General features: G+C 32.8%; 2 protein-coding genes across 3 annotated transcripts; both read right to left on the bottom strand.

Moving 5' to 3' along the window:
• Positions 1 to 6002: 6002 nt before the first annotated feature.
• Positions 6003 to 7079, bottom strand: LOC105212333 (uncharacterized). The gene has a single exon (XM_011184233.1). The coding sequence runs from the start codon at positions 7077 to 7079 to the stop codon at positions 6003 to 6005; it is 1077 nt and encodes a 358-aa protein (XP_011182535.1).
• Positions 7080 to 9832: 2753 nt separating this feature from the next.
• On the bottom strand, positions 9833 to 17000 carry LOC105212277 (serine/threonine-protein phosphatase alpha-1 isoform). Of its 2 annotated transcripts, XM_029040186.2 has the most exons (8): positions 16877 to 17000; positions 16139 to 16816; positions 15916 to 16047; positions 15026 to 15242; positions 14868 to 14956; positions 14454 to 14650; positions 14250 to 14397; positions 9833 to 14134 (listed from the first exon to the last, which is right to left on the bottom strand). In XM_029040186.2, exons 2-8 carry the CDS (start codon positions 16185 to 16187, stop codon positions 13983 to 13985), a joined length of 984 nt encoding a protein of 327 aa, XP_028896019.1. In that variant the 5' UTR covers positions 16188 to 16816; positions 16877 to 17000; the 3' UTR covers positions 9833 to 13982. The 2 variants fall into 2 exon arrangements, with proteins under 2 accessions (XP_028896019.1, XP_011182465.1); XM_011184163.3 differs by having other exon boundaries at positions 16139 to 16957.
• Between the last annotated feature and the right edge of the window lie 175 nt (positions 17001 to 17175).

The raw sequence follows: 17175 nt of genomic DNA, 5'->3' as shown, positions 1-17175 counted from the left end.
AGATGAAATCCGGATGTCTGTCTGTCCGTCCGTTCGTCCGTCCGTCTGAGATATCTTAACGAAACTTGGAACACGTATTCCTTGGCACCCTGAGAAGGTTGCTTTCGAAAATGGGCAAAATCGGACCATTGCCACGCCCACAAAATGGCGAAAACCGAAAACACATAAAGTGCCATAACTAAGCCATAAATAAAGTTATGAAAATAAAATTTGGAACATAGGATCGTATTAGGGAGGGGCACATGCGGATGTAATGGAAAAGTAAGCGTGACCCCGCCCTCAAATAGGTTTTTTGTATATAACTCGCAAACCAATAAAGCTATATAAACCAAACTTTCTGCAGTCGTTTCTTTTTTTCCTTACATAGTCCAAAAATGAAAGAAATCGGATAATAACCACGCCCACCTCCCATACAAAGGTTAGGTTGAAAATGACTAAAAGTGGGTTAACTCACTAACGAGAAACTTCAGAAACACTAAATTTTACGGAAGAAATAGCATAAGGAAGCTGCACTCAGTTTTTTTTACAAAATGAAAAATGGGCGTGGGTCAAAAACCATATTTAGGAACTATTCGACAAATTTCAATGAAATTCGGTACATAATACCTTCTTGATACCCTGATGACACATGTGAAAAATGGATGAAATCGGTTCATAACCACGACAACTTCCCATATAACTCAATTGTGAATTCCATCTGATTTCTTCACTTCATAATGTAAACATAAGGAACCAATGAAGATAGCGGAATAAAACTTTACACAAATACTGTATATGATCTTTGGCATCACTTGTGAAAAAATTGTCGAAAACGGACAATAACTTTTCAAGGCCCCTGTTATCGAACATGTTGGATTCCGCGCCTAATGGTAAATTTTAACCGAAAATATGGATAAATCTCTCTGATAATTTAATGTAATTCAAAGGAAATTGTTTTCTTCTAATAGTGTGTTTCTGTTCCAAAAATTATTAAAATCGGATAATAACATCTCCTAGCTCCCATATACCTAATTATATGTTTTTCAAAAATACGGTGGGCTTTAATCTGCATATATGTATGTATTGGTTAATATATAAAATATATGTTAGCGAAATTAAGTGAGTGTATAGTCTTGGATATAGTGTACCTTGCTGGTGAAAATGAATGAAATCGGTTCAGGAATTACCTCAGCCCTCATACACTATATAGGACGATTTTCGTTATTCTTTATGCCGAATTTATAGGTAAATTTGTGTGTTATGTAAATAAAATTTCTTTAATAAATTGCGAGAGTATAAAATGTTCGGTTGCACCCGAACTTAGCCTTTCCTTACTTGTTTCGAAAGCATTTGTAATTATACGCTGCTGGCTCCTAATAGTAGCTGAAGTGACGAATATTATTGAAAAGGTGTCCTTCGAAATACTCCAGTCTTAGGTATACAAAATGCATAATAAATCTACTCATCTCATCTAATGATTGCCTTCTTCTCTCTTTTCCGTGTTGATATTCTCTTCCAAAAAAAATAATACTAAATATGCAAGAAATCAACAAGAATATTGGTCACCTCTAGACTTCGAAACGCCAAAGCATTACTCTCATGACGGCCCATCAGGCGCAGACTCTTCTAGTACTCTTTTTTATCAATTAACATCAATGGAAAAAGTGTTCTTTATGCGTCATTCAAAGTAAACACCTGAGAAGTACTCTTATTGAAGCTGCTTTGTAATTTTTAACTTCCTTAAAGTCATAAAGGAATATTTATAATACCTTACGTTATTATATGTTTAATATACAAAGGTTATTCATGGCATAGCACGTTCTCTGTAGTCATCACTACGCGCCAAGCCAATTAATTTTTATTTTTCCTATATATTTACATTCTATATAGTATGCTATTTGCATATACTCTTAAATGTTTACACTACATTACAATTAATCACGTTATATTACCGGTCGCCATAAACAACCAGTTCAACTCCCAATCAACTGACATAGCACGCCACATAGTCGAACGTACGCGTAATCTGTCAACCAATATATTGTCATCTTCGTTTGCCCTTCTGTTTCCAGTATGTATGTTCTTATTTAATTACTGTTCATTAACCTTTCAATTGGTGATTGTTGTCTTATACATATTGCTGGCGCCACATTCTCATTCTCGCTCTCTCCGTAGTGTACTTGACCTTATTTGAATGGATTCATACGTACCGTCCTTCGGTTTTAACCTTGATACTGTTTTTGATTCTTGACAACAACTTTTACTTTATTTATGTATTTAAGTGAATATTTTGCTTTTATTTTCATAATGTTCTTTTATCGCAAAAATTATCAATTTGCATGTAAAGTGTAGAAATTCGAAATAATAAGCAAATTAACAGCTATTTGGGACAACTGGTTTGAGAGGTGATGATTTCTATGGAAGTCAATCATAAGTTTTTCAGATCAAGCAAAAGAGAGTTTAACGAATTTTCTTATTCCCTTCCCGTTCTAAACAGATCTTTAAATTTGCTTTTTCATATTAACTTCATATTAAGCTCGGCTCAGAAGTTTTTGAATTTATAAAAAGCATAGATGCTATTCTTGTTCTTAGTAATCGCAATTCTGATTAGCGTTTGTCCATCCTTTACTTCTGTTTTGTGTTATAAAATCTTATTTAATCCAATTATTCCAAGTCATTAATTTTCACAAAATAATTTTCAACCATTTCAGAAATACTCTTGTAAGCAAATTAAAAATACAAATAAAAACAAACCATTTTTGCAAAAATACTTAATATTAAGGAATTAGTTGAGTTTCAGAGGCTGAAAACATGAGTATTTTTAAGATTTTTTTTTTAATATATACAATCAGATATTTCAGATAAACAATTCAACATATGAAAGATACATATTTAAATAGTATTTTGAGAAATTTTTATTTAGAAATTCAGAAAACTAAGGCATTGGTAGGTAATCTCCCATGACGGGTCCAAAAAAGGGTCTTGCCGTGGACATCTTAGCTTACTTTTTTGTTCGCCATTTATTTGGCTCGAAAAAAATAGTTGTAACAAACATTAAAAAATCCTTCGTTTATTCTTCTTCTTATTGACTGGCGTAGACAACGCTTACGCGGTTATAGCCGAGTCCACAACAGTGCGCCACACATCTCTCCTTTTGGCAGTTTGGCACCAATTGGTTATACCAAGCGAAGCCAGGTCCTTCTCCACCTGGTCCTTCGGGTACTGCATCGAACATTTTCAGAGCTGGAGCACTTTCGTCCATTCTAACAACATGACCTAGCCAGCGCAGACGCTGTCTTTTTATTCGCTGGACTATGTCAATGTCGTCGTATAAATCAACCATACCACGCTGAATACATCGGTTCTCGTCCTTCGTTCATTAACTAGATGTTATTTCAAAGATACGTGCAAAATTTGAACGAAATCACCGACTTGAAAAATTGAGTTTTGCGATAAATGCGTTTAAGGCAGTAGTCTGCTTCATAAGCCGAAAAAAAGTGTTTTTTAGCAATTTTTTTTTGAAAGGGAAGGAATTGATTGCGGTAAACGGAATTTAAAGACAATAGTGTACTATATTTAAGGCTTAAAAAACAATATTTATTATTAAAAAATATTGAAATTTTTTCAAAGTTGTAAGTATTTTTCTAGAGCGCCTGGAGTCTGCACTTGAGCCGATGGTGGAGGTCGTGCGATGCATCTGAAACAGTCGAACCAATTTTTTTTTTAATATTTATAAGTTTCTTTTCTTTATGTACTAAAAAATACCGAAGAAGTTATAAAACTCCAAATTTTTTTGAAGTTTGAAAAAAAATTCACTTTTTTAAGAAAAAACAAGTAAGGAAGGGCTAAGTTCGGGTGTAACCGAACATTTTATACTCTCGCAATTTATTTATTTAACTTTATTTATATTATATAATACACAATTTGACCCACATATTCGTCATATATATTATATAAAGTCCATTGAAAGTTAGAAACCCTAATATTAGGTTAGAAGCACTGAGGTCCTCATGTTCGATATATGGGGCCTTGAAACCTATGGTCCGATTTCGGCGATTTTTAGAATGGGGCTGCCACACTATAAACGTAGTATTTGTACTAAATTCTGCACTGATATCTTCACTAGTGCTTACTTTATATATTGTAAAGTAAACAATTCAGATCGTCTTCAAAGTTTATAGGAAGTAGGCGTGGTTGTGAAGCGATTTGGCTAATTTTCACAAAATATTATTGGGAGGTAAGGAAAATCAGGTTTCATTGAAATCGGTCGAGTAGTTCCTGAGATATGGTTTTTGACACATAAGTGGGCGACGCCACGCCCATTTTCCATTTTGTAAAAACATTTGAGTGTGAAATTTAGTGTTTCTGACGTTTTTCGTTAGTGAGTTAACCCACTTTTAGTAATTTTCAACCTAATCTTTGTATGGGAAGTGGGCGTGGTTATTATCCGATTTCAATTATTTTCATGGTGTGTGGTGGGGTACGTAGGAGAATCGACTGCAGAAAGTTTGGTTTATATAGCCTCATTGGTTTGCGAGATATATACAAATAACCGATTTGGGGGCGGGGCCACGCCCACTTCCCCAAAAAAATTACATCCAAATATGCCCCTTCCTAGTGCGATCCTTTATTCCAAATTTTACTGTTATAACTTTATTTATGGCTTAGTTATGACACTTTATGTGTTTTCGGTTATCGCCATTTTGTGGAAGTGGCAGTGGACCGATTTTGCCCGAAAGCAACCCTCTCATGGTCCCAAGGAACATGTGTTCCAAGTTTCATTAAGATATCTCAATTTTTACTTAAGTTATCGCTTGCACGGACGGACGGACAGACGGACGGACAGACATACGGATTTCAACTCCACTCGTCATCCTGATCATTTATATATATATAACCCCATATCTAACTCTTTTATTTCTTGATGACACAAACAACCATTATGTGAACAAAACTATAATACTCTGTGTAACAGGTTGCGAGAATATAAAAATATTGAAATTTTTTCAAAGTTGTAAGTATTTTTCTGAAGCGCCTGGAGTCTGCACTTGTAAATCGTTGCCGATGATGGAGGTCGTGCGATGCATCTGAAACAGTCGAACCAATTTTTTTTTTAATTTTTATAAGTTTCTTTTCTTTATAAACTAAAAAAATACCGAAAATTCACTTTTTTAAAGAAAAAAATTGACTTTAAGTTGCAAAACAAGTAGTTTAAATAATACTTTTGTCCAACTTTTTTAGTTCAAATAGAAGATCATTTAATACTGAAGCTAGATCACTTTGGTTTTTTTCGATAGGACATATATTCTTTTTGATATCGCCGGCACCGTTTTCTAACACTTGTGAAAATAAAAACTCGAGAAAACGCCTTTAAAGTTTTCGGTCCAAAAAAATATATATCGCACCTGATCGACGCTCGGCCACTAGCTCTAGCCACCACTAGACCACTGCTCTAGCTTAAGAAAATATGTCGAATTGGCCTCTGGAATTTTAAAGACATATTCTAGGATAGTTTTTGAAGCCTGTAAAGCAGACTACTGCCTTAAAGTTTACATTAAAAGTGACGTGGCTTGATGGGCGGAACTTCCAAAGGGTATATCTCTTAGAATATTAATCGGATTGATATTTTTGAATAATATTTTAAACATAATGTATCTACTATTTAATATGACTAAAAATTCTTTTCTTCAAATTTTAAATTATTGAAACCCACCTAACCCCTTAACTGACCTTTAACTTAACCTCAATTAGAAAAACATGTTGGTAGTTTCAAGGTTGAGTCATAATCTTTATTTTTATATATTTATATACTTTTTAGTGCAATGACGAAGATATATGTATATGTATAGAGGCTTTAAAATTTTTATAAAAAATATTTTAATTTCACTTCTTTTAAAAAAATGTTATAGATTTTTTATTTGTATGATTTTTCTCTTAAATTACTTTTAAAGGTCAAAAAGCATTGAGTTTTCTACTTAGATAATACTTTTTATTAATACTCTGAGTTCCTTTAAACTCTTCGTTTAGTAGGTTTCTTGATAACGTAGTGCGCAACTCTTTTCCAATGGACCATACAACTTTCGTTCAGGTTTCGCGCGTTTCAACTCGTCTGCCTCCAAGCGGAGCTGCAATAATCTTTGACGCACCGCATAAGGAGTAATTGAAGTACGCGTATGCTGTGGTTTCTTCGCGCGCTCCTTAACCAACGCGACTTTCGCTGTTGTATTCTCTGCCTTACTTGGCATAGTCTGCCATTGAAGCTTACTTACCGGCTGTGCAGCTTCAACGTGCATCAATGTTTTCGCGCGCATTGGCAAATGCAAATCTAGCTGTCGATGTACGGTGAAGCAATCTTCTGCATTTTGTAGACGAAATTCTTGTAATTGACGCAAGCGCTCAGCGTTCACTTCCGCGTCGCCCACACAAGCGGCGGCACCAATACCGCCGCCGCCACCGCTGATAAGGTTCAAGGCGGTATACTTGTCACCCTGTGTGGATATCAGTTTCATCAATTGCTTCGCGCTCTCGTAGTAGCGTCGTTGCTCGGTGTACTCGTGTGGCAGCGCGTCGCCGCAATCGCTGCTGCGGTCACTTTTTGACGAAACGCTGAGCGCGCTGAAATTATCACTTAACGATGACATAGTTACGGGCACATTCTTTAAAATTGTGCTTGTGGTTGAAGCTGTCGTTGGCAGCGGCGACGGTGTTTTGAGTGTGGGCGTCGTTGCGTTCGAGCTGTGCATTGAGATTGGCGTAGCGCAGGGCGTGGAAAATGTTACTGTGGTTGCGGCGGAATTGCGACGACTAAAATTAGTGGCGCCATGCGAATTGGAATGACCGAGTCCGCGTCGGTTTTTACTACCATCAGTGAGGCGATTGGTTGATTTTGGTTTTATTTTGACAAAGTCTGTTTTTTGTTTACTCTTCGCCGCTATTCTTGCATTCGAACTTTGTTTATCACATTTGCTTGCAACACTGAAAACACTTCCGCTGCCAGTGCTTTTGCGCCTGCAGCAATTTACATGAGCAATGCTGCAACATGACGTTGCAACACTGTTGCAATAACATTTACTATCGTATTGCGCATGTTTTAGTGACATTTTTTAAATCAATTTCAAATAGTGAAATTTTAACAAATTCAATGCGTCTTATTTAGCGACATTACACTCTGGTGGAAAACTTTTAACAAACCGGTTCCTATATCCGTTGTTATGTTTATTTCAAGCACTTAGCAGCTGTGCCTTTGTATTTAAGGTGGTTGCTTTTGTTGTTAGGGCTGACCCTTGTTTTGTTTACAAAACAATTGACAATTCGTTATGACATTATAGTTGCCACATTGTTTTGATATCGTTAAAACTAACACTTCAGTCCACCCATAGATGGCGCGCTTGTAAGTAAGTTAATATTTTGTTTTGATTTGTCGCTTAATATAAAAGACTTAAGCAACAAACTTGATAAACTGTAATATAGTAAAACTGAGTCACACACCAAGGAATATATTCGATTTAATGTATAAAGCAACAAATTTATTATTTTTCTTGTTTTTTATTTAATAAAAAGTTCTTCTTAATGTTATCACTTTGAATATTCAGAACTCAGATTTATTCTCCCAATGGTAGACCAATTTGTAATTTAAAATTTATCAAAACAACTTTTAAAACTGAATGAGGACAAGACGAAATATCTCCTGTCATCAAACAAACAGTCAGCGCATTCGCTTCTTGGCTCCCACGTCACTGTCGACAATCATAACTTCGAAGTCGTAGATAATTTCGTTTATCTGGGAACCAGAATTAACAACACCAACAATGTCAGCCTCGAAATCCAACGCAGGTGCTACTTTGAACTGAGTAGGAGTAAAGTCCTCTCTCTACGAACCAAAATCAGACTCTACAAGTGTCTCATCATTCCCGTCCTGCTTTATGGTGCAGAAGCTTGGACGATGTCAATATCAGATGAGACGACACTAGGAGATTTCGAGAGGAACATTTTGCGCATGATTTATGGTCCTCAGAACATTGGCAACGGTGAATACCGCAGACGATGGAACGATGAGCTGTACGAGTTATACGACAACATTGACATAGTTAAGCGAATAAAAAGACAGCGTAGCTAGGTCATGTTGTCCGAATGCACGAAAACACTCTAGCTATGAAAGTATTCGATGCAGTACTCGCCGGAGGAAGCCGAGGAAGGGGAAGCCCTCCACTCCGCTGGAGGGACCAGGTGGAGAGCGACCTGGTTACACTTGGGATCTCCAACTGGCGCCGAATTTCGAGGGAAAGAAAGGAGTAGCGCGCTATCATCGGCTATAACCGGCTGATCGGTTTCAAAGCCAATCACATACATATAATAGTATAAACGATGATCCACATCGAGATTCCCTACTTTTCTAAAGAAAAAAACACAGAAATTTCAAATTTAATAGAGAATGTTTATTATCATTCGAAAGAACATTCTTGGGCATCTATTTTTCAAAGATTATCTCTTTCAAATGTTGTTGCTCCAAGTCGTTAATCGAAGCGGGATTTAGACTTTACATATTCCCACAGGAAAAAGTCAAACGTTGTGATATGACACGATCTTGGTGCCCAATCGACCAGCCCAAAACGGGAACTTGTTTTCTCACCGAAATGCTCTCTCTATAAATCTATTGATAGATGCGATATGTGGGAAGCGTTGCCGTCTTGTTGAAACTAAATATCGCCGAGATCACGAGCTTCATTTTCAGGTTATCATAGTCAAAGTCGGTTATCATGGCGAACGGCACCGAATCGACTTTCTCTCTCTCAGCTACGGCTGCTATATTATGTTCACTGCATGCCGACCGTGGTTTAATCGGTCGTATTTAATCCAATAATGAATACTGTGTCTCAAGACGGGTGATGGTGTTGCGAATAGTACGCTCAGTAGGCTGATTGTGCTGGGCATAAGTCGAAAAGTTGAAAATTTTATAAACGTTGTTCAGGCGTAAGTCTTTCCATGATGATATGCCAAAAATAAAACGACTCCCGTGTGATCTGTCAAAAAAAGGCTATAGAAAAAAGTACCTCTACATGGATCACCCGATTTAATGCACATGTAATACATATTATGTATCTCTCTCATCGTTAGATTTTTCTGTTATGCAGAGGTGTTGCAAATATTCCAATCATTCGTCTCTGCCATGGGCTGAATCCTTCTGATACATATCAAGTATTATATTATATTATAAAATCTCATTTTCAAAAGTTTGTTTGCTGTTGTTCGGAGTTGACCTAAACCTAGAACATAAAAGTGTGGTTATTTCACTGACGTTACTTCATGTATTATTATTTTTTTTAATGTATGATAATTAATGTTATTATAACGCCAGAAAACAACAATACAATCTATACAACTTATTAAATGTTCGTATATTGTTTTATTACATTATCCATTCGTTTCAAATTAAACAGTGCTATTGTTACAAGTGTTGCTTAATAATATTATATTTCTTTTTAAGTTAATATTATTAGTTATTCTCTTAGTAATATGCATACCCGTTTTTTATATACCCTCAATATTTTTTTTTTACTTTTATACATTTTCGTATTTTATTTTTTTTATTTAAATTTGTGAATTCTTGCCCTTTGTAAACCCGCTGAAATATATCGTATGTAGTTTAATATTGTATTTAATTAATTTATTTAGCTTTTAATTAATTACAAGTAAATACGCATTAATATTTATTATTATACATATGTACGTATGTTTGTATGCACGCATATACAATTACTATATACCATATAAACATTGTGTCACAAAATGCGTTTGAGTTTTTTCGCTTCAATTTTTTATATTTTTTACTGAAACATGCAAATGCTGATCTTCTTTTGTGGTTTATTATTTTTTTTTTGTATTTTGATTGTACATTAATATATATTTAATAGTACTGCTTGTAAATAGTCAAAGCTGCATTATTATTTTAATTGCTGTTTACTTATATGAAAGTTTTCTTAGCAATTCGTACACTATTTATATAGATGGAGAATGATTAAGGAACACAACAATAGGCAAAGAATTCATAATGATTTTAAAAAGCTGCAACAACACGAAAAATGTTTTATCAATCGATGTATAGGTTTTTTTCATTTCATTTTATATTTATTTCTAATAATTTTCGCTCATTGTTGTTCATAAATTTAGAGATCGGGTATTCGCCTGCACTAATATTAACGAATTTGTTTGTGGTTTGCATGACCACAAATTTGAAAAAAAAAACTCCAAGAAAGCCTTGACAAACAAAGCTTTCATTCAGCTTTATGAAGCTTTCACCAGCTCTGGTGAAATTTTATCGATATACAATGAGAACTTTCACTTGCTCTTTTTTTTTTTTTTTTTGAATACCATCTATTCACCGTCGAAAGCTCTCAACACTGGAAAAATCCACCAAAACGCTTTAAACTTTCTAGTATAATTTTCAATTATTAAATAAATATTTTCTCCAGTTTATTTTTAACAAGTCTGAAAAGACTTTTAAGGAAAAATATTTTCAAAATTAAAATAAAAAACGTATGTTCTCATATTTTCAACTATTACAATGTGTTGATTAACATCACATAAGTTTTTGAGCTTTTTCTTTTGAGCAAAAATTGTAATTTTGACTTTTATTGTAAATTTTTCATTGCCCCTTTTCATAATTTTCACGTTATTTTTGTCTCGTTTACATATCCATATCGTTAATGTATATGATCAAAATCACTAACAAAAACGTTCGTTTGGTAAACTAGAATTTTAGCAGCATCAAAAGCTACTCATAATCTGTATACTTAGTTGTACCAAGAACTGAATTGAAAATATTAAATTCCATGCTGTGCCAAATTTGAGGTAAATGTTTCACCGAAACCGAAATTTCCACGGCAAACTAAAATTTTCTACATAAATCCTACTGAAAAGTGGTCGATTACGAAATAATGTTTTATCGACGTAAATATACCCGTTGGAAAATCTCTGAACAATTTACGTCACGAATAGGCGTTATGTTGGAAGATGTAACCAGAAAATAATATAGTTTTTGTTTTTTATAATTATTTATTTATTTTAAAAACATTTTTCTTTGTCTTTTGCACAAATTCCAATGGAATGCAAAGGTTTTTATTAATGCATTTATAATTTGATTGACATACAAACGTTTCCAAAGACTAACCATTTTTTTCTACAGAAACAGTGTTTCACGGTACTCAATTGATTGGAAACAACTTAAAATATTAAAAAAAAATATATGCCTACATTTTTGTTTTGTCAAATTATCGTTTAAATTTCGCCATTTTGTTGTTGCATATAATTGTTTTTATAGTGTCCAATAGTTCATATTTATATTAGTTCACTTTTGAAAAATTTATTGCATTTTTTATTAATAAATATTGTATTGAGAGTCACTAGAAACCTTATTCTCGTTGTTGAAGCTCTGTATTTTGTAACTACATACATATGTGAAAACTTAAGAAATTTCTTTTCTTGCTTTCATATTTTAGGAAAAAAATAAATATACAGCAACAATTTGAATTTGAAAATAACTATTTATGAAAATTGCCACGAAACATTTGAACGCGACTGTCATATAATTTTTTAAATTTACATTGCATCTTTTCGAGCTTCGCGCTTATTTATTTTTTGTGGAAACTAATTTTTTTTTAATAAAATAGTTTCTAAAATTTGTATTTTTCTTGCAATATTTTTATTGTGTTTTACCAAAATATATTTGTGTTAAGTTTTGACAACTAAACAATTTTAACAATATTGCGTTAATTAATCACTTTTATTGCATTTATAAAAACAAAAGAATTTGTGTTTTAAAAACTAGTTTTTAGAATTATTTATTGCTTGGTTGTTTTGGTAGATATTGTTCTTTTATTGACATATTTATTGCAAAGAAAGTTCAAAAAGACAGTTTCCTTTTTCCACTTTTTAACAATACTCTCGAACATGACATGACACGAAGAAAAGTTTAACAATAGTTGAATGATCTAGTGCTTGCACTTTTCTTATGCTTTATACTAGTATTCACAATCTGTGTTAAGCAAATAATTTTGTACCGACAAGTTTTAGCCACTGAGGTGTGTCAATGAGTCAAATTATAAACTAGGTCACATTGTTTTAATTGCACATAAAGGGAAAATGGTTCATTTTCGAGTACGTAGAAGAATTTATGCATATTACACAATTAAATTAGTTGGTAACAATATACAATACATTGCAATGCTTTATTTTTATTTTATATTACTTGTATTGAGTTGGTTGTATAAATCGAATTTTTCATGGTTTTTTCTTAATTTTGCAAATACTTTATAGCTTTTTGTATTATTACATAGACATTTTTCTTATTTCTAATTGTTGTTGTTGTTATTGTTGTTCTTGTTGTTATTTTTAGAATTTTGTTTATCAAATGTAATGCTTTTGCTTCTCAATGCGTTTTATTTTTATTAGTTAGTTCCATTTTAAATTTGCTTTTCACTTGTTGTGTTGTTGTTGTTTAGCTTGCTACTTAAAAATATTTGCATTTGTTGTAGTTTTTTGTTTTTGTTTTTTTTTTTTTGTTTTTTGGTGTAAATCAATGCAACTGCTTAACTTAATACTAAATTGAGAAAATCATGCAGTTAATTTTGTTAAAACATGCCGTGTGTCCAATGAGTGTATGTGCGTGTGTGAAATTTTTAACAAGAATAAAAAATGTGGCGTGTAACTTATTGTATTTCTACATATAGATTGTATTAAAAAAATTTTTGGTAGGAACAAGAAATCATAAATTTGTACCGCAGACATATGTACATATCATATGTATGTATCTATGGTATAGGGATGCATTTTGTTTGATATTAATTGTTGAGAATAGTAATTAAAGCACATACATATGTATATGATAAATATCAAGTTGAGTTATATAATAACGTCAATTACAAACCAGCTTTAACACCGGAATACGCTAACAAAATATACCAAAAAAGCGTAGAAACAAAAAATGTTGCATTACTTTTACATTATACGTGCACTTCATCGTGTTTAATTAAACACTAACCATATCGAGTTTTTCTATTTGTTTGTTTGTCCTCAAATTTGCTGCTATTTAAAACTTTTATATATACACTCAGACAAATTGTGATCATATCTTATTAATATCGTACAACTGTATATGTTCGAAGGTTAACAATAGTATTGAAATTTCAATATTTTCTTTGTCTCTGTTTTGAACTGTGGTATTATAACATAATTTTGTTTTTATTCATAGTCAATATGTAAAAATTGTTGTAAATTATTATTTATAAACAAACAACTATTTTAAAGCTTTGTAATGTATACTTAATATTTGTCAAATTGCGAAAAAAAAAGCTATTATTGCGTAATGAAATAAATTGTGATTTAGAATTATAATGTTTGAGTAAATTTCGTAACATATACATATGTATATGTAAAAATTGTATGTGGTTAAAAATAAATATAATTTCACATTAAAAAAAAAAAAAAAAATTTCACATTACATGCACTTTGTTGTTGTTTCTGCTTAATGTCTAATATAGTTGCAAATATTCGAAATTACACATCTAACTTGTACTAAATAAACCCCATTAGTTTAAAAAATAACTGTTCGAACACTATTTTCAAAAGCGTCGTTCATTTCAATGAAATATATATCTATGTTTATAATTATTTTCCAATGTCGAATTAAATAAGTTGACACGCATTTTTGAATATAGTGCTGCGAAATTAATATGCACTTGCATAAAAAATAGTAAAAATAAAAACTTTATACAATTTGAAATTGTTTAATATAAGATGTTGTAAGCATTTACTTAAAAATAGTACAAAAGTGTGATACTGCCAACAAAAAGTTCTGGTTTTTTTATGTGTTGTGTTGTTGTTGATTATTAAAGTGTAGGGGTTTTCGTTTTCTCCATCATATCATTTAACAATTTTGCATTTTTCATGCCGCCTTTTGTATTTGTATAATTAATTTCTTTTTAATTCTACTAAATTTTCACGTTTATTTATTTCTTTTTATTTTTATTGTTAGCACCGCGTGGCGGAGTTAACGGGCGCGCTGAACTACCGAAATTCGGATAAACGAATCGGCGTTTATCAGCCGGTTTCAATATTTGGAAAGAACACATAAGTGTATCATCCACAGACATCATTGCACCTGTGCGCATAAAAAAAGAAGAAAACAGAAAACAAAATTAATGAACCGTTAATCGTTTAACGCTTTGTTATGCATTTCATGAGTATAAAGCAAGTAATTGCAATGTATCACATACCTGCATTATCAAATTCACCACAGTAATTTGGTGCCGAAAAGAGTGTCACCAATTGTCTTTTAGCAAAGAACTCATAACCGTCCTCGACAACTTGATGCGCACGACATATCAAATCGAAGTCGTGTTTTTGTAAAAATTTCCCAACAACCTATAATATTTTGTTATTACTTAAATGTTCATTTGTAGCAATTTAAACAAGCTCACCTCAGCGCCAAATGTGAAGCTTACACCACGATCATTTTCACCCCAACCCATTGTGTCCTTATCGGGATCTGACCACAAGAGATCACATAGTAAGCCCTGATCGGGCACATCTGTTGGACGCATAATACGTCTTATTTGCTCCATTGACGACAAATCTGGACTGAGGCCACCGTGACAACAGAAAATCTTTTCATCAACTGCAGAAAGTAATCAATTGAAATTATTTCCAAAAAAATTAAATTAAATTCACATAAAGTTCCATTTAACTTATTAACTAGCAAATGTTAGTCAACAGTTATTTACTATCACCGCAGTCGTTAAACTACGTGTCAAGTAAAACACATTTAACGCAAAAAAAAATTGTTTACTTAACATTTGTGTGCCTATTAATTAATATTATTGTAATTAGCTTACCAATAGCCGCGACAGGCAAACAATTAAAGCAATCTGTAAACGTTTTCCACAGCTTTATTGTATAACGACGTTTGCATTCATCGTAAAAACTACAAAAACAAAAGATTTTAACAATTGGTTTAAGTAGAGCTAAGTTATACTCAAAAACTTATACTCACCCATAAATTCTATTTATGCTAGCGCATTCGTGATTTCCGCGCAGCAAGAAAAAGTTCTCTGAGTACTTTATTTTATAAGCCAATAGCAGACAAATAGTCTCCAATGATTGCTTGCCACGATCGACATAGTCGCCCAAAAATAGATAATTTGATTCTGGTGGAAAACCGCCATATTCAAACAGACGTAGCAGATCGTAATATTGACCATGAATATCGCCTAAACAAATAAAAAATATTTAGTGTTAGTACGACAATCATTGAAGTAAAAGTAATACATGGACACAACAGCATTTTACGAAATAACTGACAATATTTCTACACCGTATCACAGACATTGGACAAAATTCTTCGACAAATTAATTAAACTATCCAATCTAAATAGATAAATAGCAACATAGATCTCCTCGCTTACTTTGATTTCAATCAAAAAGCACAAGAAACGCTTTTAGCCCGAAAAACATACATAACATCGTGCTTGTCGAAAGCCAACTGAAAGTCATTATTATATTGTATTAAAAGAAAAAAACTTAATATACGTATATATTAAAATTAACAGTCACAACTTATAAGCTAAAATAATCTAGTGCACTCAAATAGAATACTTTTAAAAAGAAGTTCCAATCATGCATAATCACTTGTGTTGTTTTTACCCTTCACTAATGATCTCGTTATTGTTATCAAACATGCATGCAATTATGATTACTATTATATATTTTATAAATGACTATGGTGGAATGAAAAACTCTCTCGTCTCGTTCTTCTTACGTAAATAAATCACTATCTATGTATATTCCGAATGTCTTACTAATGACTTTACTGTACTTTTTTGGCTGTGTATTTTAGAATTATTAAATTATTTAGAACTAAGTTCACATTAACTAAAAACGTACCGCAAATTTTCAAGGGTGCTTCCAGTTCCAGCAAGATGGGTTGCGATAGGAATATTTCACGTGATTTGAGGCATAGACCACGTATTTCGCTCTCCGATAGTTGAACATTTTTTCCAGGACGTGCGCCACGCACTGAATTTAAATTGATAAAACAAATTAATTAAGATTAAATAATCAAATTATTTCACTATAGACTTTCAAAGCGAAACTTGTTGATACCCACCTTCTAATAAACGTGAAATAATGCTATCGATGTTCATTACGTCGGACATGACGGGCTCACGCCAAAGTACGAAGAATTAAACTGCCACCTGAACTATACTTACAATAAATAATAGTACGTTGCTAAACAATGAAACTTATTTTTCAGTTGCCTGTTTGTTGTGGTCTGTTTGTACGTCGCTGACGACGCTGATTATATCGTTCGTACTCCCGTTTTTTGTTCCCTACTAATTTGGGTATATCATAACCATTGATTGCGATTTCAATTGCGTCTCATGTGTATGTGTTTTTTATTTGTTTTGTATAGTAAATTTGTGGAGTTAACCATCAAATTAATTAATTCAATACTTGCAAACACAGTTACATATGCCCACAATGGGCAAATTTGTATAGTTTTTTTTTAACGTACACAACAAATTTAGCTGGTTGTGAAGACGCGTTTATACTTTTTTATAATTGGCAAGAAATGGCAAAAACAACGGTTTGTCGTCGTCAATCACTCATTCGATTTTTTTTACTTTCTGGGTGGCGAGTGGGTGGCTTGGAGACACAGCGCAGTACCGATTGGCTTTTCACACCTTGCTCGACGATTTTCACCACTCACACATTGACTCTACTGAGTTCGTTTCGATAGCGTTTATATAAATGTTAAATGTAACGCCATCAAACAATATTTTTCCTGTAGAAAATGCGTTTTGTGCGTATTAATGAGAAAAATCGTTATTTATACACTTTTTACCGTGCGCAACTCAAGCAAAATTTTTACAAGGTTTTCTTTTTCGGGAAAATTGAGCAGTACATGAAAACCACTGAGGACTGCACCTGACAGTAATAAATGTCGTGGGAGGGAAAGAAAGATGATTGATTGTCATTCGAAAAATGCGTTTGGAAAATAATGTAAAAGAAATATAATTATTTTTTTTTTCAAACAATGAAATTTTAACATTTTATAAACAAAATGCATTTGTAGTGTACGTAGTAAAAATATTACTAATTATTTAAGGCTTTATTTAGACAGATTTAATAAATAAATAAATA

The sequence above is a fragment of the Zeugodacus cucurbitae genome, chromosome 2, assembly GCF_028554725.1.
Source record: "Zeugodacus cucurbitae isolate PBARC_wt_2022May chromosome 2, idZeuCucr1.2, whole genome shotgun sequence".
Classification (NCBI taxonomy): Eukaryota; Metazoa; Arthropoda; class Insecta; order Diptera; family Tephritidae; genus Zeugodacus; species Zeugodacus cucurbitae.
Note: the sequence above shows the minus strand (reverse complement) of the source record. Positions and strands in the feature narration are given on the sequence as shown.

Coding starts and splice junctions, on each gene's coding strand:
- LOC105212333 (XM_011184233.1), bottom strand. CDS start 7,079: ATGTCACTAAAACATGCGCAATACGATAGTAAATGTTATTGCAACAGT.
- LOC105212277 (XM_029040186.2), bottom strand. CDS start 16,187: ATGTCCGACGTAATGAACATCGATAGCATTATTTCACGTTTATTAGAA. Junction 15,243..15,915: donor AGCACCCTTGAAAATTTGCG/GTACGTTTTTAG, acceptor TTATTTGTTTAG/GCGATATTCATGGTCAATAT. Junction 14,398..14,453: donor GCTTCACATTTGGCGCTGAG/GTGAGCTTGTTT, acceptor AAAATATTATAG/GTTGTTGGGAAATTTTTACA.